General features: G+C 45.9%; 1 protein-coding gene across 2 annotated transcripts in view; it reads left to right on the forward strand.

The window, feature by feature from the left end:
• MYOM1 (myomesin 1) overlaps positions 1-26,224 on the forward strand; it is a 104,315-nt gene that overhangs the window by 44,764 nt on the left and 33,327 nt on the right. The window contains exons 11-20 of one of the 2 annotated variants that reach the window (XM_090039747.1): positions 3,382-3,523; positions 6,206-6,405; positions 8,729-8,785; positions 9,339-9,463; positions 11,983-12,166; positions 13,011-13,185; positions 15,994-16,115; positions 16,987-17,313; positions 24,195-24,391; positions 25,969-26,095. In XM_090039747.1, the coding sequence (XP_089895873.1) occupies positions 3,382-3,523; positions 6,206-6,405; positions 8,729-8,785; positions 9,339-9,463; positions 11,983-12,166; positions 13,011-13,185; positions 15,994-16,115; positions 16,987-17,313; positions 24,195-24,391; positions 25,969-26,095 (1,656 nt within the window). The remainder of the gene's footprint in view (positions 1-3,381; positions 3,524-6,205; positions 6,406-8,728; positions 8,786-9,338; positions 9,464-11,982; positions 12,167-13,010; positions 13,186-15,993; positions 16,116-16,986; positions 17,314-24,194; positions 24,392-25,968; positions 26,096-26,224) is intronic. The other variant, XM_090039744.1, reaches the window with a different exon arrangement.

The raw sequence follows: 26,224 nt of genomic DNA on the forward strand, positions 1-26,224 counted from the left end.
CCTCAGACTTGTAATAAACATATGAAAGGAAGAACATACTTATCCTTCTGCAGCTTCCTTTCCAAAATGAGTGTGTCTATGTAGTGTAGTATAGTGATAGGCAAACCTCAAAGGATATGGGTAAGCACTCTTGCATGTCTGAATTCCTCATGCTTAAATCTTCTCCCTGATACTGTGGTTTCATGCTGTTGCTATGAGTTTCCTCAGTGTATTTACTCCTGATTCTCATCAATATGGCTAAGTACAGACGGTCAAAAAGCCCAAGGCTGAATTGATTGAGTCTTTGCATGTTAGTCTAAACTACAGAGATTAAACCGAGAATCAAGTGAACAGACAGTCACTTTTGATTCGGGAAATGCAGCCACAAGCCTGCAGTGGCTCAGGCCAGAAGCCAGGGGCACTAGAGCAGTGGTCTCCAAAGTGGGGTGCGCACACCCCAGGGGGTGTGCAAGATGATCCATTGGGGTGCGGGAAGAAAATATTAGAACTTTCTATTTATATTTATTTTTTATCTAAAAAAATAAGAAAGAAATTAAGATTTACTAATATTTAGTGTACGGATTGACACTGGTGCCCTCACTCGGTCCATATGTCAGACGGTCATGTGTCATGTACGGTACGCAAAGTATCCTGAGGGAAGAGTGGGAGTTCCACAATGCGGAGGTACAGTAGTACAGTGTACAGTGGTCTTCAAACTTTGTAAAGTGTTACACTGAGTAGTACATGTATATAATTTATAAATAAATATATATATATTGGGGGGGTGTGCTCAAAAATTTTTTACTGATGGAGTGTGCGATCAAAAAAGTTTGGAGACCATTGCACCAGAGCATGTCTCCCAGCCTGCCAGTCACTGCCAAAGGGAAGGGACTGAAGCTCCAAGGCTTTTCCCCCATCCCTGCTTGAGCAGAGAGGGAGTAGCCAGGCCACAGCCCGGGGTTAGCACACTGGAGGGTGGGGGTTTAAAGCCCCTCCCTGGCCCACACGGGATCCCAGCCCAGGTCTACTTGAGCGGGCGGGCACTGCCTGCCAGGCTTCTGCCCCCACCCCACTTGGGGAGGGGAGAGCAGTCCCTGCTAGGCTGAGGAAGGGGTGGTTGGGGGAAAAAGGTAGTGGCACTGAATTCATAAAAGCTTGAACAAGAATAGTCCTTTCTCTGAAGGAAGCATGTACTGGACACAATAATTTGCAACCTCAAGCACACAACAAAAAACAACCAAAAATGTTCACCTAAGCTAAGATACAGCTCAGTAAAACACAGTGAGAGCACACATAGCTTAGTCTAACTTAAAATGGAATATAATAAACCAAAAAGACAAGAGAAAGCCATGCATAAGTCTTATGTAATCCTGAGGACAGTGTCTCCTTACATCCAAGCATTCAGAAAGTCCTTCTTGGGGGATCAGCAGGTGGTCATAGGTGTTGGAGTGGGGATCCCACAGGCATCATCTCTACTTGGGTTTTTACAGGCACACTTGCATCCTCTTCTCCCCTTTGGTTGCCTTGACATTACTATGGTTGTCACCTATAGCACCTTTGGCAGGACCCTCATGGATTAATTGTCTTTTGTCATTGGTTAGGTCCCCACTTTTTACAGGTTCTGCTTTATAATGTAAATGTAGTTCCCTGCTTTCTTTGGTGACACCACCCCACCCAGTCCGGGACCATCTCCTGTTCCCTTAGCTCTGCCTCCTGCATATATATGTGAAGATCATGCAAGATCTTTGCCAACACCTCCCACCTCTCATTCTGGTCCTGCAGGTCTTGGCCTTGTGCTCACAGGTGGCAGGGGGCCAGTCCCTCCAGCCCCAGATCCCCAGCCTCTTCCACCTCCCCCATGGGAGTCACGGGGTAATATAACCCCTCTTCTTCCCCTTATCAACTGCTTACCTCAGTCTCTGCCAGAGGTGGGAGGGGGTGGAATCTACTCATCTTTTGCCAGCCCCCTGCCAAACAGACCTCAGCTGGGGTCTCATGCCAGTGAGAGAGGGGGTTTAAATCACCCTCCCTCTCCTGTGCCTAAGCCTGCCTGCCCACACCTCCTGCCTCCTCCACTCCAGTGTGGAAAAGTCTGGCAGGGGCTGCCCCTTCTCTCCCCCCACAAGCAAACCTGGCCCTAGCTGCGTTTCTCACCTCCACCCCCTTGTCAGCCAGCTCTCACTGCTCCAGGTAAGGAGCAGAGGGGCAGGGCCAACCCTGCTCTCTGGAGCAGACAACACAACCCAGACCAGAGCTGCAAAGCATTCTGGGATGCTGGGGGACTGTGATTTAACTTGAACTAGGAAGGGGTCTGGGACAGAAGTTTCATAAACTGGTTTGACCTAAATCAGTTAAGTCTGATACTACATTCAACCACTGAACTTCTGTTCTGTTACAGGTTTAAACCAGTTTCTGATCACTTAAACCAGTTTATGTATAACTTCTATCCCTAACCTTTGAGACTAGAATTAAACCCCTTCTTCAGACTGAAGAAACTGCTGGAAATATCATGAAAATAGGATTCTGACAGTTTCAAACTGCAACAACTGTTTTTCTTCCAAACCAAACTAAGATCAAGTAGTGCACAAGTGTGTGAAAATATCATATTCATTTGATTCACTCTTTTCAATGAAAATATACTCAGAATTTTTTTAATTAAAAAAATGGCTTGGGATTTGATTTATGAAAATAGTCACTGCTTGTATTATAAATTCTAGTTCATCTGCCTTAGAAGAGAAAGACTAGTGTTTCCTTAAAAAAGGTTTTGTTCTATTCCTTAGTTTGATATTCTAGAAATTATAATTTCATAAAGATGAATATTTCAGGGAGTGCCTGGTAAAGACCTGGCCACCTTTTGTGGGGGAGATTAATTTTGACTGGACTGTAGTGATGGTCAGTGTTCTAGCAATATTTCATCAACTTGTAATTTAATACAATCTACCTTTCTATCTGTCTGTGTCAGAGAGATCACAAAAATGGAAAGCATGCCCTTGAAAATTACAACAGTGTATATCCAAGGACTAGATAACAATGTCAGAACACCTCTGCTTGAAAAATCGAGTTTTACATTTTACTTAAAATAGGTCATCAGAATGTCATTTAATCAGCCAAGAGATTTTAGTTTAAGTATGCATGGCTGCATCCTAATCAAGATGCATGATTCTGGTTTGTTTCAAAGCGTCTGTATCAATTATTGTAATATGCCTCAGCATATTGAATGTTATTAAGTTGTTGCAAAAGGGAAAGAAATGTAGAATTTTAGGGGGATGTTGGACCTAATCATGGTCCCACTGAAGTTAATGATAAAACTTCTTACTAAAAAGGAACAGCATTTGGACTTTAGAGAGTAACCTTGAAATAACTGTCATGCATATTCAAAACATTGTATCTCCATTTTCACAGATACAGATGCTGAAATTGCAGGAGCTCCTGGTTCACCCCTGGATGTTCAGTGCTTAGATGCTAACAAAGATTATGTCATCATCTCCTGGAAACAGCCAGCTGTTGATGGAGGAAGCCACATCCTTGGATATTTCATTGATAAGTCAGTATTTATGTCATGCTGTATCTGTATCTCTATTACTGATTGTTGTTGTTCAAAAACAGAGGACATAGAGGAATAAAATGTAGTGATCAAATACAAGGGATGGTATACCATTACTTATTAGGCCTGTGCGAAGTAGCTAGTATTCTCTTCAGAGTCAGCCAGCTTGGGGGACAGTGATTTGATTCGGTGATTTAAATTACTGTCCTGAATCGATTCAGCTGTATCTGATTCAGAGATTCAGCTGCCACCGAATCTTCGAATCAAACAGGCCCCATCCCCTGCCCACTCTCCCAGTCCCATCAATGGCTGCCCCACTTGGCCCCAGTGTCTTGGCCCTTTTAAAAAAAAAAAGACCCTCATCACTGGCTCCTATACACGTGCAGTGAGGCTGCTCCAACTCACTATAATTACAGTGCCTCTGAGCAGACTTGATAAATCAAATCTGCTGGATTGTGGTAATTCCTGTGCTCCAGCAGACTCCAGCATCATACATAGCAGCACCCCCACACTGAAAAATGGCAGCAGGGCTGTTTTAACTAAAGCTTGTTAGGTGAACTTTAGTTAAAGCAGCCCTGCTGCCATTTTTCAGTGCAGGGACAATAATAGATGTATTGCTATGGATACCTTAATTAGAGCAGCTCTCAGAGCCACTCTAATTATGGAGCACATATGTAAATGCCATAAGGGCCTGAGTTTCAAAGGTATGAGACACAGAAAGATTCAGCTGTGTGCCTAGGGGATTATTGAAAAGTTTCTTTGTACCTGCCTAAATGTCCTGAGTGACTTGCTCAAGAAAGGTTGTGGGAGTTAAACCCACATGTCCTGAGACCCAGCCTAGTGCCTGATCTACCAGGTCTCCCTAACTGAATCCTTTGGGTGCTACTCTGCAGGTGCATCTACAACTTCATTCATGTGCCTTTGCTACTGTGCATTATGTTTAGTATCACTAATATGGGGTACTAGATAAAGGCACAGTAGTTGTGCTAATGTGCAGTAGCAAAGGTGAACTTTATTTCCAACATGTAATATGCAGAACACATCCTACTGTGCATTAGCACCATAGGCAGCAGAAGGCCAAGTCAAACAGGGCTCAGCACCCCCAAGCATGGAGCAGTGGGTAGGGCCTCAAGGCAGCCCAGCCACAGGCACTGGGTGGCTGCAGCTGGGGGGAGGGGCATGAACACAGCCAGGACCGCAGTCCGGCATGTGGATCACTGACTGCCCAGCACAGCAGGCAAGTATCAATTTATTTTGGGAAAGGACTGCTGGGGGTGCAGATTGAGGCCCCCAAGGTGAGGGAGGGAGCAGGGCACAAGCAGGGACAGGGGTGAGTGGGGCTCCAGCCAGGCCAGGTGGTAGGACAGTCAGAGCCTGGGTGGCTTATCCAGGGGCAAGGGAGGCTCTTGCTGCTGTGCACACCCCAGTGGAGGCCCAGGGGCGCATGCCCCCCTATCTGTGTTTGGGATGGAGGCTGCTGCCTACGTGCTTTGTGCCCCTCTGCAGATGTCCCCAGAGTGGTACAATGCCACGCGCCTGCTGCTGCTGAGCTGCACCATGCCCCCTGTGCACCCCACGGGGGGGGGTGCACATGGAATTGTGTGGGTCTGCAGGGAAGCAGCAGCTTCAGTAGGGTGCCAAGCACAGAAGCAACTGCCTCTGCCCCACAGATCAGGATGCACACAAAAGTGGGAGCTCCCCCATGTCCCTGGATGAGCTGCCTGGGCTCCAATTGTCCCACCACTCAACCCAACCAGGGCCCCACTCACCCCTGCCCCTGCCTATGCCCCACTCCCTCCCTCACTATGGGGGTCTCAATCTGCACCCCCCATGGCCTTTCCCCCACCCCTTCCCCCACAGACTTACCTGCTGGGTGGAGGGGCGAGGGGTGGGCGGAGCACACATATGCTCTGCCTTCCCGAATAATTTCTTCTCCCTCCGCCTATGATTAGCTCATTAGCATGGTTTTTGCTGTAACGCACTAATGCACAGTAGAACAGTCCACTGCTCATTAAGGCATCTCATGTAGACGTGCCCTGTTATAAGCAAAAACATCAGAAATGATGGCTTTTCTATGGACAAAATCAGAGGTGTTAAAGTTATGTCCTTAGGGCTAGGACATCTGGCCCACAGGACTGCCCACTGGTTGAAAATAGGGAGGCTGATGCTTATCCCACCTGTGAAATAGAATTTGGCTCTTAAACTATGTTTTTTGCCCAGTAAAACTCATTATATTTGTTGGATGTCCGGCAGAGGTGAAAATTCTTAGTACTGGGCACAAAAGTTGAGGTATGCACCCCCTGTAAGCACTAAGGGTGACTGGGGTTTGATTTTCCTTAGCTTATGCTGAAGCTGAAATGCTCACTGATCATCTTGAGCCACACTTCAAAGGGTATAAGCATTGAAGTGAGGTCTCTGAAAGGAATAGCCTGAAATCCCTTTCCTTCTGTACTTCATGAAAGAGGCAGTGTAGCTGCAGGGAATTTATTGCCAGCATTCATGCAAGGTACTTGAGCTTTGACATCTTTGTGCAGATGTTTTTATGTTGGCAATATGTGAGTGCTGAGCAAACTGGTACAAGCAAGCCAATGTATATGAACAACTGTTTAAAGTAGTAGGAGGTTGTGTTCAGAGTTTTCTTCCTCTGTCCATCTTCAGTATCACATTTATTTGTTTTTTCAGATGCGAGGTTGGTACCACCAACTGGACCCAATGCAATGACACTCCAGTGAAGTTTGCTCGTTTCCCCGTCACGGGTTTGATAGAAGGTCGCTCATACATATTCCGAGTCCGAGCTGTGAATAATGCTGGAATAAGCATACCATCCCGAGTTTCTGATCCGGTGGCAGCTCTGGATCCTGCTGACAGAGCCAGGCTTAGAAGTGAGCTGTTTTGATATATTCCCTAAGGGGCTAAAAAAATTATCAGTCATGGAATCATGATTTGTAAGCCTTCAAAGTTTCCACAAGAGGGAGCAATGCAAAAACGTATCTTCTTCCTTTGGCAATTTGGATTTGCCAACAAGTTAGTCTACTCTTCCTTGTAAAATTTATTCTAAAAAAAAGAAATCCCTCCATCCAAAGCTTGCCTCTAGGTAACCAGAGTGCAGAAAAACAAGAAAAGGAGCAGGGAAGTGTGTTCTCTGGATAGAAAACTCCTACGTCAGCAGTTTGATTCTTATCTTTTTTTTCTTTGGAATAGCTGGCATTGCAGCCAACTTCATTCTAAAGTGCTTGAGAGTGGCATAAGAAGGCCCAGCTGACTGAACACTCTGTAGAGGGACAGGATCAGGTGCCTAAGTTGGCATTTTTCAAGCTGGTTATATAAGACATTCCAAAAAAGCTACCTAAAATCATATCAGTTGGGACTAATGGCAAGGCAGTGGCGTAGTTTCTGTTAGCAACTGTGAACCTTGTGTTGCAACTTGGTATTATGAGAGCAACCAAGCAGAGAAAAAGAAAAACAGCAGCTTCTAGAAACTTGCCAACTGCTTTAATGAGTGAACTGTTGAATTATATAGTATGGAAAATACAGTTCAAATGGAAAAATATTACAGTTCAAATGGCCAAATTCTTCTGTAATATGACCTTAATGACTTCAAAGATGACAGCAAGGAATAGTTTAGCTCAGTGGACATTCAATTTTGGTCATATTGTAAGCTTAGTTTGGATTCATTGAAGAAAATGGAGTTAATTCTGATTTTAACCAGTATAAATGGAGTAAAAATATGACCCGAGTTCCCTTGGGAGCAAAAGTTTGAAAAGTGCCTTCATGACTTCTACGTGACTTAGGAGGTTAAAACCCATTTTCAGTAGTAACTTAAGTTGACTCTCAGTGGGCGCATCTACACAAGGCGTGTACTGCAAGTCGACTAAGTAGCTCAGCAGTAAACATGATGTGTCTACACATGTGCCCCTATTAAACTGGAGTAAACTAATAAACTCCACAGTTTTTTGTTCTGCAGCATTGCGCGTGTAGACGCTAACCCAGCTGGCTGGGGCACAAGGGTATTTCAGTGTGGGGCCTGCCTGCTGACTAGTCCCACACTGAAGCACCCTTGTGGCCCAGCCAGCCCCTCCACAATGCAATGAGCTCAGAGGAGCATTCCCGGGCTGGCTTGACTCCCAGGGCCCTCTGCCACCCAGGGCTGCGTTGACCTGGCTCAACATGCTGCAGTATCAGGCACACATTCAAATAGTGTATCCGGGAGCAATATACTTCAGAGCAATAGGATCCAGAGTCTATGACTTTGCATTAATTGCATGTGTGGATGTGCCTCATGAGACTTAGGCACCTAAGTATCGATGTATCTTTTGGACCAGGACAATAAGCTTGTAACTCCTTTTTGCTTCTGAAAATGTTACCGCCAGCCTCCTTCAGACATTTTCTCTAGGGTCATATGATCTCTTTGTATCTCATTTTCCTCATCTGTTAAGTGAAGAGAAGAGTACTTACTGACCTGTCTAAAAATTCACAAAAAAACATTATAGTACCTGCAAACTTAGTTAATCAAAGTACAGTCCTTTCCCAGCCATCTCATTTGATAATCAAACCTTCTCAACTTTTCTGCTTCAATCCTGACATAGTACAATAACCATTGCAGACTTTCTGTCATTTTGAATACAATCCCTTTAGCCAGTCCATCTGCACGACCCTGGAAATGAGCCTTCATTCTGGCATTCTTCTATCAGTTTCCCTTTCTTCAGTATAGAGAAAGAGGTGCCAAGTTAGAGACAAAATTATTAGTAGGCTCCAGTGCAATATCACATCTGCCCATTTCTTTATCCCCTGGGTGTGGATTTTTTAAAGTGATATGAATAAATATCTTAATTATTCTTTACAAGCCTTTCTCAGAACACTCAATATCATTCAGGAGTATGTCCACCCTCGAGTACAACTAGCAGTGTAGTAGCTACAGTAGTATGGAGCTTAGTGGAGGCTAACCATCTAAGTATTGTTCAGCTTCTTGGATAGATGTTGTAGCAGCCTTGCTATGCTGCTAGCAGTACTTAAGCTAGTTGATTAAGCTAAGGTTGACTAACAAGTAGCAGTAGCAACTGCAGTATAGACATACCTCTAGATGGAATTTACAGGAAATCATTAGTGTGAAGGTTTGGTATGAGCAACAAATAAAAGCCCTCTTTTCTGTTTAAAAACAGTTTTTCATTTCTCTGACTCCTGAGTTAATTCTGCACCCTGTTTCAGGTCATCCTTCTGCCCCCTGGACTGGACAGATTATTGTTACTGAGGAAGAACCAACAGGTAAACATGTACTTTCTCTTTAAACAATCTGATCTGAAGTTTATTGAAGCCAGTGGAATCTGATGCTTATTGAAACTGAACCTTACTGAAGCCTATAGAAGCTTATTTAAGCCAGTCTTCATTAAATTCAATGGACTTTGGATCAGACCAAAGTCCTTCCCAGCTAGAATCACTGTACCTTAAAATATCTATCCCTGTGTATGTTGTCCAAATAAACAATTATGCACACAGATAATGCAAATTTAAAGAGAAACAGTGTTTTGATGATTTTTAATTCAATTATATTTTGAGAGAAATATACTCCTAAAGAGTGGTTCATAGTTTTCTAATGAGATACTTTTTTATATTTTCAATCCAGCAATAATTCAGAAATTCAAGTAAGTCGGCACATTTTTAAAGACTTCTAAAATCACTCAACTTTGAGGTTGTCTGATGCAACACAAACAAATCTATTGATGTATTTACTGGAGCACCTGGATCAGGGCTGAGGACTTTCCTAGCTTAGCTGCTTGACTCAAACATGTATTTCTCTCTCTTCTATCCTGTTCTACAGAGGGTGTTGTTCCTGGGCCACCTTCAAACCTCCAAGTTATTGAAGCTACTAAAAACTATGTGGTGCTCAGCTGGAAACCTCCTGGAGAGCGAGGCCATGAGGGTGTCATGTATTTTGTGGAGAAGGTAAAATAGCATCAGTGTCAAATGGCATGTCATCTCTAAAGCATATTCTGCCGTCTTGCCTAATATTTTTTCCAAATTATGGTGCCCATCTTTCTTCAGACTTGTGAATTTTCCCTGCTTAGTGAATAAAACTTGAACATTCACTCAGGAATAACTTTTACTCTTGATTAAGGAAAACTGCAAGAAAGAATTAACAAGGAAAAAAATCTTCATGAAAGAGAAAACAATGTGCCTAGTGCTGTAAGATCCTCCACTTTGCATTGTATCATGACATAGCATTCTAGCAGATATAGGTTGACATACTTTCAACATAAGGGGTTAGTATGGAGGAAACAGAGAATTGTAGTCCTGGGCTATTTTATCTGAAAGTTAGTCTTGTGGGAGCTCTGTATGTACACTGTGCTTGGAGGTATCCCTCAGGAGGCTTCTGTGCCCTCACAACCATCCTCTTCATTGACATTTTCATATGCTCATTCAGGTCAATACAAATAACCATCATTTTTCTTTTCCAGTAATTACACAATTGTCAGTTTTAATTTAAGTGCCCTTTGTCTTTCCTTAACCTTAATCACGTTACTGCTAATCTACATGATCCTTTGTGGTTCTCCATTTATCTCTGCTTCTGACAATACCTGTTTCATCCAGGTATTGGCATCCTTCTGGCAATAACTGTCTCATCCACTTCCCTCCCTTGGTCCAGGAATAATTGTAATGGAAAACAACAGACTTTGTGGGTTCTTTTCTCTGTTCTATTTCCAATCCATCTCATGAAATTTGAATGATTTTACAATGTAAATGAAGTAAATCAACTTATTGACATAAAAGGTGGCTCTGCTGAGGTTTTCTGAAAAGCAGATAATGGGAGTAAGGCCAATTTCCAGTTTAGGGAAAACTGGCAACCCAGTGTGGCAAGCTTTTCCCTTCATTTCTGCCTGCGTGTTCTTTTAAATATCTGTATGACAAAAGCACTTGTTAACTCATTGGATGCTGGATGACCTGGAACAGATGTTGTGTTCTCTGATAACATTGTCTTAATTTTCTTTGAAATTCTTCAAAAACAAACTGAGGGCTGTCATCTGAAATAGTGCCTTTAGGTAACCCCGATGGGTCACTGCAGGCAGGTGGCTGCATTTCCAGAATCAAAAGTAAATATCTGTTCACTTGTTTGTTGGTTCAATCTATGCAGGTTAGATTAACCTCTAAAGACTGAATTGATTTAGCCTTGGGCTTTTTGACTTTCTGTACTTAGCCCAAATATATCACTTCTGTATCAGTGAAAATTGATTGTTTTTTGAAAAACATTAATAATTAAAACTTTTTTTTTTTGAAAAATCTAGCTCAGCTCATGGTTCATCCTAGTAGAAAAGAGTGCACAAAAGACTATCTTAATTGTACAGTCATTCACAGTGCACGCCAATGATTGTAGTCCCTGAATTTATTAGAGAATAAGGGATTTCTCTGCCAAGACACTGTGATGCAAGCCACCCTAAAGGGCGCACTGTAGTGGCCATGGAGCTTCAACAAGCACTGTGATGATAATGTATTGTCTCTTTGGTGATTTGAGATATCTGCAAAACTTTTTGTGGAAGATGCTTCTTTTCACATTCTGAAAACTCTAAAGTCTGAGCAAGTGCTAAAACACTTTATTCAGGACAGGGCTGTCCAACTGACCTGCAAGGGGCTAACATAGAACCTCCTAGGCTCCCATCTAGATGCCACTGCCCCTATTGCTTTGGCTGCAGTTGGCGGCTTGGGGCTCTCCATTCCTGCCCCCCTAGCAGCTGGTGAAGGGGGGAGCTACCCATGGCACAGCCCACGTGGGAAGCCCGCCCCTCCCCCCCATGCCAATGGCTCCTCATGAGCCACCATGCTCAGGGCCATCCAGGAAGTTCCACCCCCCCACCCTCCCGCTAGACCCCGGCTTGGTACAGTCCACTCCCCCACCCCACACCAGTGGTACAGTCTACTTGCTTCCTGGCAGCATGCACACAGCCACATAGGTAGGGCTGTGTACCCGCATTGGTATAGCCCATGCTCCTTCCCTGCAACAGGCATTGGTATGGCCCACTCATGCCCTAGTAAGGTCCAAAGTAGGGGTGGTATAACTCACCTCTCCTGCTCCCTGCAAAGACACGGTCCCCCAAACCAACCCAGAAAGTATGTTGTATATGTGGTAATAAATGCAATATTTTTCTTATTTGGCACACAATTAAAATTACTTATTTTTATAATAATTGAAGTTTGGGGGCGGTAGTTTTTGGTCTTGCCCCAGGCACCAACCTTCCTTGCTATGGCACAGGAATCATATAGGCATGGACTCTGGAATCAGTGATCACCTAAAAGGTGAGAAATCTATTAATTCATTCTGAGGCCTTGCCAAACAGAAGAGTACAGGGTCTTTCTTCCATAATAGCTGTGCCTTTAGCAGTCCAGATGGAACTGCTTGACATCTTAGATAATTTTCTAAGTTTTGTTCTTGGAATATTTGTCCTAAAAACTGTTTCTTCTTTTGATTGCAGTGTATTGCAGGCACCGAGAACTGGCAGAGAGTGAACACTGAGATCCCTGTAAAATCTCCTCGTTTTGCTGTTTTTGATTTGGCTGAAGGGAAATCTTACCATTTCCGTGTTCGCTGTTGTAATTCAGCTGGCATTGGTGAGCCCTGTGAAGCAACAGAGTCAACTGTGGTGGGTGACAAACTTGGTAAGTGCATTACCAATTATATTATACAGTCTCTGAGACTATATAATGGTTGAATTACTTTACAGGAAGAAGACTTATGGGTTTTACATGGTTGGCACTACTGTGGACTGTAGATAGTGATATGTTCTTTTTTACATATTTAATCATGACCTGAGTTATCCATTGTATATTTAATGGCAGATACAAAAACTGCAGCAAAGACAGCAAGTAATTTAGTAGAAATTAAATACATGAAAAGAAAATTGCACAAGGGGGGAGAAGGAATTCATCCAAAAATCACACTCTTTTTTTGTTTTCAGTTTTTCACTGAAAATAATTCCTCTATATTGCCAGCCATTGGTGATGTGTAGGGGGTGCACATGCACCCCCTGAGCATGACAGTGCACCCCCTATGAAAAGGCATCACTGACACTGCTAGCAGCACCTGCAGGTGGTCACCGCTTGCCACCCCTCCCCCCGCTGCCAACAGCACCAGCAGCACCTGTGGGCTGTCCATGATCGCTGCTGGCCACCACTGGCGCTGCTGGCACCATCTGCAGGTGGTCACTGACCTCTGTTCAGTGCTCGGTCCCCCCTGCCCCCCGCCAGCTCCACAACTGCCTGCAGGAGCTCCCTATTTACTGCTGCCACGCTCCCGCCGCCACCGCCACCTGCTAGAGCTCACCATACCCCCCACCCTCCAGGGGCATGTGGCATTCATGTTGCCAGCCCTAATGATTACTGTTTCACCAAAAAAATATGATGCTTATAACACTTGCATGGACACAGAGACTCCTTGTGCTATAGTATAGCACAATTCCAACATTACTGGTCATTCATTTGGTTTTGTTTTTTCCCCCACCAGATATTCCAAAAGCTCCTGGCCGTATTATACCAACCAGGAATACAGACACCTCGGTGGTTGTCACTTGGACAGAACCCGAAGATGCAAAGGAGTTGGTCGGGTATTACATAGAAGCAAGCATAGTTGGATCTGGTCATTGGGAACCATGCAACAACAATCCAGTGAAAGGCACAAGGTAATATATCCAAAAGCATGGAATGCAAGATTTCTGATTTGCTGGCTTTGATTACCAAACATGGCAACTTTTTTTGGTGGCTTATTCTTGACAGGCACCAAAGCCTGAGCAAGGGACTGGTGGCAGTAATACTAATGATACCAAAGTAGCAAACAAAGGCTTAAATCACTTTAGGATGGGGCGGGCAATTATTTTGGATGGAGGGCTGCTTACCAAATTTTGGCAAGTTGTCAAGGGCCACATGGGTAGCCTCACCCCTTGACAGGTTCCCCACCCCTTGGTCTCCATCTTGTGACCAAAAGTCCCACCCCCTAACCCCTGACCTTTGCCACCAGAAGTCCCTCCCCTTGCTCCCAGAAGTACTCCTTTCAGCAAAGGGTTTTGCCATCTCAGAACCAGAAAAATACCAAATTATATTCTAAAAAGTGATCACCTACAACATTCATTAATTTGATTTCAAAAAAATTTTTTGTCCTGGTTTATATGCATTTGTATAGTGTACGTAGTGGTGAATGCACAATAGCTTAAAATGAAGTCTTATTCTTGTATATTGTGGGGAGTGGGTATAGGTTTGTGGGGGCTGTGGGTGTGTAAGTATGTGGCGTGTGGGTGAATTTGGGGGGAGGGTGACTGGGTTTGTGTATGGTAGTGCAAGGGGAGGCATAGGTGCATGTGTATGGAGGGGTGTACTTGTGCAACTCACCCTATGAACACACACACACACACACACACTCTGCCCCTGTGTCTGCCAACACATGTGCACACACACATACAGCCAATCAGTGTCCAAACAAACATTTAAATAGAAACTGGCGGTGGTGAAGTGCTGCCTGATGGCAGAGACACAGGGGATGGAGTGGTGGGGAGACGCCAGCACAGCTGGCCTCGTCCCTCTCCCTCGCCCTGCTCCCTGGAAGTGAGGGCAACAGAGTGGATGAAACGGGGAGGGGCGATGACGGAGTGGAGGTGGGGGTGGGAGGCCACCAGACCCGGCCTCGTCCCCCCCACTCCTCACAGGTGATGGTGGTGGCAGCGCAGGGGGGCAGTGGAGTTGGAATGCTGTGGGGGGCCAGGCCACTGGCTCTGGCCTCAGCCTACCCCTCCCTTCTTCTGTCATTGCTGCCTGCAGGGCCCAATGTGACAGTGGTGGGGGGAGGGGAGGGGAGGACTGGGCCGGGCCCAATACAGGGGAGGACTGGGCCTGAGAGTGAGGAGAAGCCGGGCCTCCATGGCAGGGGAAGCAGCAGGTCTGGGCTGACCCAGCAATGGCGGGGAGGGCAGGAGGAGCAGGCTTTGAGCCAACACAAGGATAAGGGAGGGATGGGGAAAGAGTGGGACCAGGCCTGAGGCGGGGAGGAGGAGGACTGAGCCCAATCAGTGGGAGAAGACAACCCACCATGGCAGTGGACGGGAGCAGCAGGCCTGGCCCGCTGCAGCAGCAGTAGGGGTAGGGGTGGAGCAGGCCTCCTCCCCTCCTCAGACCCAGTCCCACTCCTCCCCCACCAGTCCCTCCTACCCCGCGTCGGCCTTGAACCCACTTCTCCCATACCCCCATCACCACCAGGTTGGCCCTGGCCCGGTCCTCCCCCCATTGCATTGGCCTGGCTTCTCCCCAGGCTAGGTCCCAGTCCTCCCCCTGCATTGGGCCCACACCCACTCCTCCAACTGCCACCATGTGGGGGAGCAGGTCCTACTCCTCCCCCATTCCCCACACCCCCACATTGGGCCCCCCCCCTCGCTCCTCTCATCCCCCCACCGCTGCCAGTTCCAGCCCGGGCCCACTGTTCCCCTGCCCCCCCCACCCCCAGGCAGCCCGGCTTCTTCCCACCCTCGGGCATCATCCTCCCACAAATCGGGCCCAGGCCCACTCCTTCTCCCACCACTGCAGCAAGGAGGAGGGGAACAGGCCCAGCCCCAAAGCAGCAGGAGGGAAGGGGGAAGCAGGCTCGGACGGAGGGGCCACAGGGCTCCATCCCTTCCTGCTCCACCCCCCCCCCATTCTTGACAGGCAATTGGCTAGTTGGTTAATAAAGTTAATCAAGATATATATACCTTAGTAAATTAAATCAATATTTTGCCACAGGAAAATTTAGTCTGAATAAGCTTTTCAGAATTAGATCCTAAATTCACAAAATCCCAGTTCTGATCCCAGTTACACTGATGGAAGTCCAGAATAATTTTGGTAATTTGATAGGAATTAGTGCATATATCATTTTAATTGAGAAGCAAGTCTGGCATGTTATGACCTATTACAGTAATTTATTAACAAGGCTAATGTTAGCATCATTATCCTCCATTCTTTGACATTTCTCTGTTACCAGGCAGGAATAATTTGAGACTTACAGAGAAATGCTATCATTCACGTAAGGTCAAATTTCCGTCTGTTCCTTGTCCTGCTCATCATCACCCAAGTCTTATCTTCATTTAAGTTTTCCATATTTCACCTGGTTTACACAGCTTCATGTGCAACATTTTTATGAGACAGAATCCTAACACTCCTAATAAAATCACTCATGTACTGATCAGTTATTTCCAGAATTTGCTGTTGAAAAAGGTTTATGTGTTCCTGAGATTAATTTTTTTGTCAGCCTTTGTGCTGATATCTAAGTTTCCTTTGTGTCTCACTGCACTACAGGTACCACATTGATGAATTCCTGGACAGTAGCATGACTTCTGTCAACCACAGTATTCAGAATTTCAGTGCTGAGTTCCAAAAGCCAAAAAAAAAAAATGATGCTGTAGTTTTGTCTTGTCTTTTTTGGACTTCTTTCAGTATTCTCTAAATATTCCTTCACCGTTTTATTTTAGATTTATTTGCCATGGACTCCTGACTGATGAAAACTATGTTTTCAGAGTCAGAGCTGTTAATGCAGCTGGACTCAGTGAATTTTCACAGGAATCAGAGGCTATTCAAGTGAAAGCAGCCATTGGTAAGCTATTTCTCATTGCTAGGGTCAACAGTAAGCAAAAAAGCAAAAATATATTTCACCAATAGTTTTTAGCAACTATTTGTAACTAATGCCATGTTCTATGGAGCTGTCCACAGATAATGATTTACTTATAGATTATATGTAATGCCTCACAGCCATCCTTTTGCAGTAATTGAGTCCCTGTACTATAGACCATTCACCTTCACTATGCAGGCTTCCTTGGATGCTATTCATGAACCACTGTGTAAAAACACTGCTAAGTTCACTTCACAGTTATGCTGGAAAATGGAGTCGCAGTCTGATTCCATGATGTGGTATTTATCATCTCTATTTATCACCTAATACACACCATCTTGCATAAAGTCAGTTTCTAATCCTAACCGCCTGATTTGTTTTCATATCTGAGCCCACTAATATTGCTATGATGCTTTTCTGTGCTTCTAAAACCTGTGCTTCCTCCATTCTGGTGGCGAGTTATTTCCATTTTGCTATTGCCTGAAGTAATACAAAAAGATGAATGAACTCACTGGGCCAGAATAAATTGTATGTTTACATTTTAACATGTATGTGTACATTCTAACTCTAGTTTGTCTTAAACTGACATACCTCCCAACCCCATTAGCTTCTAAATTATGAAGCATTCACATGTACTGTAAAATGTATACCATAAAAAGTCTTGGTTGGGGCGAGGAGGGTGAGAGGTATTGCGTGCTTTTCGAATTTGTGAATCTCAGCATATCATAATGTCCATTAAAAACATGTTGCTTATGTTCTGCCTGTGTTGTTACCTATGTGAGTTTCTTCATTCTGTTAAGTAAATGAAGAAATAAGGATGAATTCTAATGTCTTTGTTATTTTCTGGTAATTATAGGGGGAGGATTGCTTCATGGTGTGTGTCCTGAACTGAGTGGTAAAGCTGGTGGACTAACAGACTACACTACAAGTTGGGAAGGCATGCATGAGTCCTCCCAGCCTATATTTGACACAGATGCTTTGCTAAAATGCAATGCTAAATTTAACAGACATACACTGCCCAGTAGCTCTGATAAGCTGGGACATACAAGAGTCAGTAAATTGAGTGAAACGGTAAAGGATGGTACTGCACCTTCACCACAGAAGGGAGCTTCTAAGCAGGCAAGTAATTCTCAACCTGGGGACTCCTTGGCATTGGAAAAAGTGAAAAAGACGACACATATAGGTGAGAGCTAATAAAATCAACCCATCTCATCACTTCAGTGCATTCACTTAATCATCCCTGATCACCCAAGTCACAAAAGAACATTCTCCTCAACGCATCCTTCATCAGATTTATTTGATACATCCTCAGCTTTCCATTAAGGGTCATCTTGCATGTAACAAATTGGGGTTCATTTCATATACATTGTGCCTATTGACAATGAAACTTTTACAATTGTTAACTAATTTAAGAGCTTGCTTTACTATGATGTATGTTTATTTATCCAACGTATCACATCACTTTTAAATACTTCAGTAACTTTTATGGGGATAGCAAAAATATTTGCATAGCATACTGAAAAGTGTATTTTGAACAAGTGCCAGCAATTCACTCTGTTCGGAATCTTATTATTTAGGCCCTAGGTTAGAATCATAGAATCACTGAAAATTAGGGTTGGAAGGAACCTCAGGAGCTCTAGTCTAACCCTCTGCTCAAAACAGGACCATGCCAAACTAGATCCTCCCAGCCAAGGCTTTGTCAAGCCGGGCCTTAAAAACCTCCAAGGATGGAGATTCCACCACCTCTCTAGGTAACCTGTTCCAGTGCTTCACCCCCCACCTGGTGAGCAAGTTTTTTCCTAATATCCAACCCAAACCTCCTTTACTGCAACTTGAGACCATTGGTCCTTGTTCTGTCATCTGTCACTACTGAGAACAGTCTCTAGCTCCTTCCTCTATGGAACCTCCCTTCAAGTAGCTGAAGGTTGCTATCAAATCCCCCCTCAGTCTTCTCTTTTGCAGACTAAATAAACCTAGTTCCTTCATTCTCTCTTCATAAGTCATGTGCCTCAGCCCCCAAGCCATTTTTGTTGCTTTCCACTGGACTCTCTCCAATTTGTCCACATCCTTTCTGTAGTGGGGGCCCAAAACTGGACACAGTACTCCAGATATGGTCTCACTAGCGCAGAATAGAGGGGAATAATTACTTCCCTCGATCTCGGAATTCTCCTACTAATGCAGCCCAGTATGCTGTTAGCCATCTTGGCAACAAGGGCACGCTGCTGTCTTGTATCAATGTTATTGTCTACGGCAACCCCCAGGTCCCTTTCTGCAGATCTACTGCTTACCCAGTCCGTCCCCAGGCTGTAGTGGTGCATGGGATTCTTCCATCCTAAGTGCAGGACTTTGTACTTGTCTTTGTTGAACCTCATGAGATTTCTTTTGGCCCAATCCTCCAATTTGTCTCAGTCACTCTGAATCCTAGCCCTACCCTTCAGCATATCTACTACACCCCCCAGTTTGGTATTACTTGCAAACTTGCTGAGGGTGCAGTCCATCCCTTCTTCCAGACCGTTAATGATATTGAAAAAAATCAGCCCCAGGACCAACCCCTGGGCCACTCCAGTTGATACTGGCTTCCAGCTAGACATTGAGCCATTGATGTCTACCTGTTGAGCCCAACAATCCAGCCAGCTTTCTGTCTACCTTAGAGTACATTTGTCCAACCCATACTTCCTCAGCTTGCTTGCATGAATGCTGTGGGAGAAGGTATCAAAAGACTAGCTGAAGTCAAGGTATATTATGCCCACTGGTTTCTCCGCATCCACAGAGCCACTTACCTCATCATATAAGGCAATCAGATTGTTCAGCCATGACTTGCCCTTGGTGTGTCCATGCTAACTGTTCCTAATCACATTCTCCTTCAAGTGCTTAGAAATACATTCTTTGAAGACCTGTGTCACGGAGTCACAGAGGTGCCCCGTGACTGTGAGGGTGATTGGCAGAGCTGCCAATCACCCAGGCAGCTCAGGTGCCTGGTTGCCAGGGCAACCAGGCGGTCACATGGCCGGAAGAGGGCAGGGCCTGGCCTTTATAACCAGCTGAGGCCGGAGCTGGAAACACAGTTCCCTTCTGGCTGCCGCAGGAGCAGGAGCTCTGCGGCTCGAGCTGAGTGGCCTGAGGGAGTGCTTGCTGCTTTACCCCACTCACAGGCCGCGATGATGCAGGGAACAAGATCGCCCTGACTGGAGGTAGGATGGAAAGCCCTGGGGGGGCTTGGAGTTGTTAGGCATGTGGAGCCTCTGTATTTATGTTATAGCCAGATGGCTGGAGTATTACGTTACAGTTTACACCGGAGGACCGGGTGAGGCGGTAGGGGAGCGAGGAGGCCTCAGGGGAACTCCCCAACAGCTTGGGGGTTCCCAGTGCCCAGCTGAGGCACAGTGCCAGGGGCACTAGTGTCGGTGCTGCTGGGCATTATAGTGCGCCAGGGAGGCGCGGTGTGCGGGGTTACAGACCCCAGCCCATAAGGGCGGTGTTTAGCCCCGGAGCGGGGCAGCGACAGAGCGCAAGAGGCGCGGAGTCAGCCCTAGAGAGGGCAAGGCCCCGGAGCGGGGCAAGGACAGGGCGCGTGGCGTGTTGGCCCCAGAGTGGGAAGCCCACAGGGGCGAAGCGCAGGGAGTGCGGTAGAGGCCCCTGGAGGGGGCGAGGCCCCAGAGAGAGGCCGAATAGCCAGGCCTAGCTAGCCACCCAAGGACGCCGAGACTAGGGCGGTGATAGCGCCGGCCCAAGGGCGCCGAGACTAGGGTGGCGATAGAGCTAAGGCTGGCGCAGTGAGAGCAGCCGAGCTAACCACCCGAGGGCGCCGAGACTAGGACGGCGATAGAGCCGGCCGAGGGCGCCGAGACTAAGGCAGTGATAGAGCTCAGGCTAGAACCCGGCCCGAGGGCGCCGAGACTAGGGCGGCGGGAGTGAGCCGGCCCGAGGGCGCCGAGACTAGGGCGGCGGGAGTGAGCCGGCCCGAGGGCGCCGAGACTAGGGCGGCGGGAGTGAGCCGGCCCGAGGGCGCCGAGACTAGGGCGGCGGGAGTGAGCCGGCCCGAGGGCGCCGAGACTAGGGCGGCGGGAGTGAGCCGGCCCGAGGGCGCCGAGACTAGGGCGGTGATAGAGCCGAGATCCGGGCAGAGGGAGCGTGCCGGCCCAAGGGCGCCGAGGCTAGGGCGGCGAGAGCGCTCCAGACTTAAGACAGAGCCGGCAATTAGCCAGGCGCCGGCTAGGACCCGGCCCAGGGGGCGCCGGTAGTGAGTGGCGCTGGCGAGCCGACCCAGGAGGAGCCAGCAAGTAGCTGGGCGCCAGCGTGACAGGCCCAGGGCGCGGGGAACGGGCGAGAGATTGGGGCCCGACCCAAGGAGGCGCCAGGTGGGCGAGGAGCCCCGGTGCCCGAGAGTGAGAACAAGGGCACCCGAGGGGCGAGGGACCATACAAGCGTCCCCCGGAACAGCTGCGAGGCTTGGGGCGTGCTGAGGGGGAGGCTTGGAGGCACGCGTTGCCCTTAAGGCAGGAAGCGCATAGATACCCCGTCTGGAATAGGGACGAACAACTAGACCGTCCATTAGGGAAACTGGCAGCCTCCACATTACATATTTAACCATCAAAGTCGTGGCGGGTGAGATTCTGAGGGTGCTACGTCACCCTAACGTGACGGTAGGCGGCGCTAGGGGGCTCACGGCCGCCCCTAGCGCGCGCGCCCTCACAACCTGCTCTATGATTTTTATGCGAACTGAGGTAAGGCTGACTGGTCTATAGTTCCCTGTATCTTCCATCTTCCCTTTCTTAAAGATGGGCACTATATTTGCCTGTTTCCAATCATCTGAGACCTCCCCCGATCACCATGAGCTTTTAAAGATAATGGTCAGTAGCTCTACAATCACATCAGCCAATTTCCTCAGCACCCTCAGATGCATTGCATTTGGCCCCATGGATTTGTACACATTCAGCTTTTCTAAATAGTCCCTGACCTGTTTTTTCACCGCTGAGGGCTGCTCACCTTTTCCCCAAACTATGCTGCAAGTTGCAGGACTGTGGTAGCTGACCTTGCCTGTGAAGACTGAGGTTAAAAGGCATTAAGTACTTCAGCCTTTTCTTTATTATCTGTCACTAGGTTGTCTCCCCCATTCAGTAACGGACCCACACTTTCCCTAACCTTCCTCTTGTTGCTAACATACTTACAGAAAACCTTCTTGTTACCCTTCACATCCCTTGCTAGCTATAACTCCAGTTGGGTGTTGGCCTTTCTGACTTCATCCCTGCATGCCCAAGCAATGCTCTTATACTCCTCCCAAGTTGTTTGTCCAAGCTTCTACTTCTTGTAAGCTTCCTTTTTGTGTTTAAGCTCCCCAAAGAGTTCTCTGCTAAGCCAAGCTTGCCACATTTACTATTTTCCTGCACAGCAGGATGGTTTGTTCCTGTGCTCCCAGTAAGATTTCTTTACAATACAACCTGCTCTCCTCTTTCCTCCTCGGACTGGCCTCCCAGGGGATCCTGCTCATCAGTTCCCTAAAGGAATCAAAGTTTGTTCTTCTGAAGTCCAGAGTCCATACTCTGCTGCTTTCCTTTCTTCCTTTTGTCAGGATCCTGAACTGGATCATGTAGTGGCCACTGCTGCCCAACTTGCCATTCACTTCTATATTGCCCACCAATTCTTCCCTGTTTGTGAGCAGTAGGTCAAGAAGAGCATGGCCCCTAGTCAGTCTCTCCAACACTTGCACCAGGAAGTTGTCTCCAAGACTCTCCAAAAACATCCTGGATTGCCTGTGCACTGCTGTATTGCCCTCCCAACGGACGTCAGGGTGATTGAAGTCCCCTATGAAAACCATGAGGCCTGTGATGGGGAAACTTCCACTAGAAGAAAACCTCATCTGCCTCATCCTCCTGGTCTGGTGGTCTATAGCAGACACCCACCACAATATCACTCTTGTTGCTCTCCCCTCTAATCTTAACCCAGAGACTTTCAGCAGTCCTACCTCCAGTTTCATACTGGTGCTCTGAGTATGTACTACAGTTCTTTTACATAAAGTGGAACTCCTCCTCCGCTTCTCCCCTGCCCATCCTTCCTGAACAGTTTGTACCCATCCGTGACAGTTCTCCAGTCGCGCGAGCTCCCACCACGTCTCTGTTATTCCAGTCGCATCATAGTTCTGTGACTCTGTGAAGATTTCCATTCTTCCTGCTTTTTCCCAGGCTCCATGCATTTGTGTACAGACACCTGAGGTGACTAGCTGATTGCCCTACTTTCTCAGGAAGCATGAAGCCTCTCTTGCTTCTGCTTCCTCCAGGTTCCCCTCTTCCCCGCTTACCTCAGTGCTTTGTTTTTCATTTGCCAGCAAACCTAGTTTAAGCCCTCCTCACAGGTTAATGAGCCTGTCTGCAAAGATGTTCTTCCCGCTCTTTGTCAGGCTGTATACAAAGGACATCTCTGCTGTTATCCAGTAGGAACACTGAACCCTCAAGAACATTGAGTCAGCTGATATAAACTGATCACCTAAGTAAATCCATTCTAAATTAGTCCAAATGTTATAACCCATTAATCAGAGCAAAAAGAAAATAAAAGGAAATATACAAAGGACTGTAATATGCATACAGTTAGCCTTTCCTTGCACGTATCTATCCATTCAGGCTCAGCACTGTGGCATTGGACTACCTATACCTATCTGAAGATATACCTAGATAATGTAAAGTACATTTCAGTAATAGTTGACTTAAATTTGCTAATTATTCATGAAGTTAAATTTTTCATGATGGTTTTAGCCAATTCCTGTACCTTTTAGATGATGTATTATTCTGAAAGATGAGTCTACAAATATGGTCACTCTAAAGATGTCTGAGCTTCATCTAAAGTGGGACCAAAAAACCCTTTCAGGCTGCATCCAGACGAGCATGGCCATGCGGCATGTGCCATGCATGCCACACAGTCAGGTGTTCTCTGTGCTGCAAGGTAGTGGCATGGGACACAGGGGGATGGGGAGTTATGACCCTGGGAGATCCCGAGGTCAAAAAACCCACACAAAAAGAAGCAAGATGGCACACATGGGGACGTGTGCCACTCAAAACTGGAACCTAGCCAGCTGGAGCCACACACTAGCTGCCAGCTAGGCTCCGAGCCACAGAATTGCCACTGCTGCAGCCCCAGAAGGCTCCCAGGACCCCAGGTAAGGCTGCTGGGGCCAGCCCAATGCTAGCCCCTGCCTCCTCTACTCCACCTGGGGTAACCTGCTGTGTGCCAGAGGGCATATGACACAGGCTTTCCCCCAGGACAAGTAGCAATGGCACAAGGTGCGCTGCTGCTTCTTTTCCCCAGGGAAACAAATGTCCATGCTCATGTGGACACAGCTTCAGAGGTGTATCAATATTCTACCAATATAAATAGAGGAGATATGGCAAGCCAGTCAATTTGATTGGAGGGTCTGAAGTTACATGCTTTCTATGTTGATTAAACAAAGAAAAAGAATTATGCTGCAAATGTTTTTAAACTGAGCTCCAGAACCAGGCATCTTCCATTTCTGATCAGACTGCAGTGGTTATGACTGTGTCTTGTTTCAGTAAGGTAAGTTACCCAGAAGGTGCAATGATAACATTATTACAATGTAGAGGTGCCAAAAGAGAACAAACGGATTGCGGTCTGCTCTTATCAGGGGAGTATGGTGTTAAAAAAATTAGGAAGTTAAGCAAATATTGTGTGTTTGGTTTCAGCAAAAGAAAATAAATCATTGCATCTCCAAATCTTGTAAGTCTGCTATAGTATTAGTTTTATTTGTCACCATTTTGTAAAATAAAAAAATCACTTAAAAGAGCTGCAGTTGCAACACACACTTTCACTGTGTATCAGCTTACCACCTGAAAAAACAACTGTTGCAGTCCAACTAATTTTTATCCAGTTTGCAGTTTTATGGGACTGACAGTGGCTTGAATCCTGCACTCCTTATTCCAGCAAAATACCCATTGATTCCAATAAGAGATTTTCCTGATTAGAAAATAGAAGATGGGCCTACCCAAGAAATTCAATTAAATATATCTTTAGTTAATAGAATGGTTACTTTTTACTCATGTGTTGTTCATGTTGAAACAGCTTCCCCATCACCACCTTATGATATCACTGTATTGGAGAGTGTTCGTGATTCCATGGTGCTAGGATGGAAGCAGCCTAAAGTCATTGGTGGGGCTGAAATTACAGGCTACTATGTGGACTATCGTGAAGTGATTGATGGAATTCCTGGGAAATGGAAAGAAGCCAACATTAAACCTATCAGTGAGAGGGCATATAGGGTAAGAGGTTAAGTTTCATATTGATATGTGTGAATTAGAAATGTTTAAATAGCAAAATGCAGTTCCTAAAGACTGGATCAGAAAAGGACACATTACAAGTTATTGTTTCCTTTGAAATGGAATTTTTGTTCATAGTAACCAAATGCTAATGTACTAACTGCTTGGTTTTCTCATTCATAAGTGCCAAATATTGCTAAATTTATGCAGAAGTTATTTGTCATATCTGTAAAGTGTTTAGAAATCCTTCATAGAAAGATGCTAGATAAAATAGTATTATTAGTCTGTTAAATGTGACTCAGACACCTGTTCTCCAGTTTAATATATGGCAGCTTTTAAAAAATGATGTTTCATGCGCTAGAACAGGGTTGTCAAAGATACCACCTGTGGGCCAGATCTAGCCAATGGAGCCCTATAAGTTGGCCCACAGTGCTGCCCCTGGGTCTTGCAGTTGACCCACAGGCAACATATGGCACACATTGGATGGCCCTGCATGCTGTTTGCGCTGACCAGTCTGGGACCATCTCACACATGGTGCCTACTCCAACACACATGCCAGAGCAGGAAAGTGGCCACCACAAGCAGCATGGCCTTGAAGTGGCCACATGATATTCCCCCATTCCAGAGTCACGCTCTTTGCACTGGCCACTCTGCCACTCTGGGACTGTGCTGCATACAGTGCCCACTCCGGCTGCTCTAAGATGTTTGCTGGATCTAGCACTCAGGGCCAGTCACAGACCAGAGGTTGACCTAGTCAGGTCGATCTAAATGTAATGTCTACATGTACCCACACATTCTGTCCTATTGACTAACGTCTGTGGCCAGATCTTGATTTCACTTGCAAGACTGCTATATGTCAGAGACAAATGTGCATTTTGCAAGGACAGTTCTTGCTCTAAACCATCCTGCTGTGTGTCAGCAGAACGACTCATATAATTAATGTTTGGCTGGCAACAGTCTTGCTTATTTTTACCTAGCATACTGTCTATCATTAAGGGCAGGGTTTTACAATTTGAGCACATTCAAAACAGTCATTGTCTCAAATCCTCTTCACTTTGCTTAAGGTATATTGTCCAGGTCTTAAAGTACCAAGGTCTCATTTGTAATGCCCTTCCATTCTTGATAATGGAAACTATGATATTAATAATGTTGAGAGAGAAGGAGAGAGAGATAAATAATTTTTAATGTTGTTATAATCTATTTATCATACAGGATTTCAAAGATGATTTGTATTAGATAATGTCACTTATGAGGAGAGGCTGAGGGAACTGGGCTTATTTTGTTTGGAGAAGAGAAGATTGAGAGAGGATTTAATAGCAGCCTTCAACTACCTGAAGGAGGGTTTGAAAGAAGATGGAGCTAGACTGTTCTCAGTGGTGGCAGATGACAGAACAAGGAGCAATGGTCTCAAGTTGCAGCAAGGAAAGTTTAGGTTAGATATTAGGAAGAATTGTCTCACTAGGAGGGTAGTAAAACACTGGGACAGGTTCTATGAATTTTCATGTGTGGGAAATAGCCAGTTGTCTATTTCTGATAGCTTTAAAGCAAGGCTGATGAGTACAACTTTCTTGGTCCTGCAGATTACCAATTTGAAGGAAAACATGATATACCAGTTCCAAGTGGCTGCTACTAATGTGGCTGGAGTCGGGACTCCCTCACCACCTAGCCGTTCCTTCAAATGTGAAGAATGGAGCATTGCTGTTCCAGGTAAAAACTTGAATGTAGCTTTGAAGTTTTATATCATGAAGCTTAATGTAACAAAAGCACTTTGAAAACAGGAGGAAAGAATGGTACTTCCAACAGGAACGCTGCCCCGTTCTGTATTCTCAACAGTTC

This window comes from Crocodylus siamensis, chromosome 3, assembly GCF_052110815.1.
Source record: "Crocodylus siamensis isolate JL-2025a chromosome 3, ASM5211081v1, whole genome shotgun sequence".
In the NCBI taxonomy this organism is placed as follows: Eukaryota; Metazoa; Chordata; order Crocodylia; family Crocodylidae; genus Crocodylus; species Crocodylus siamensis.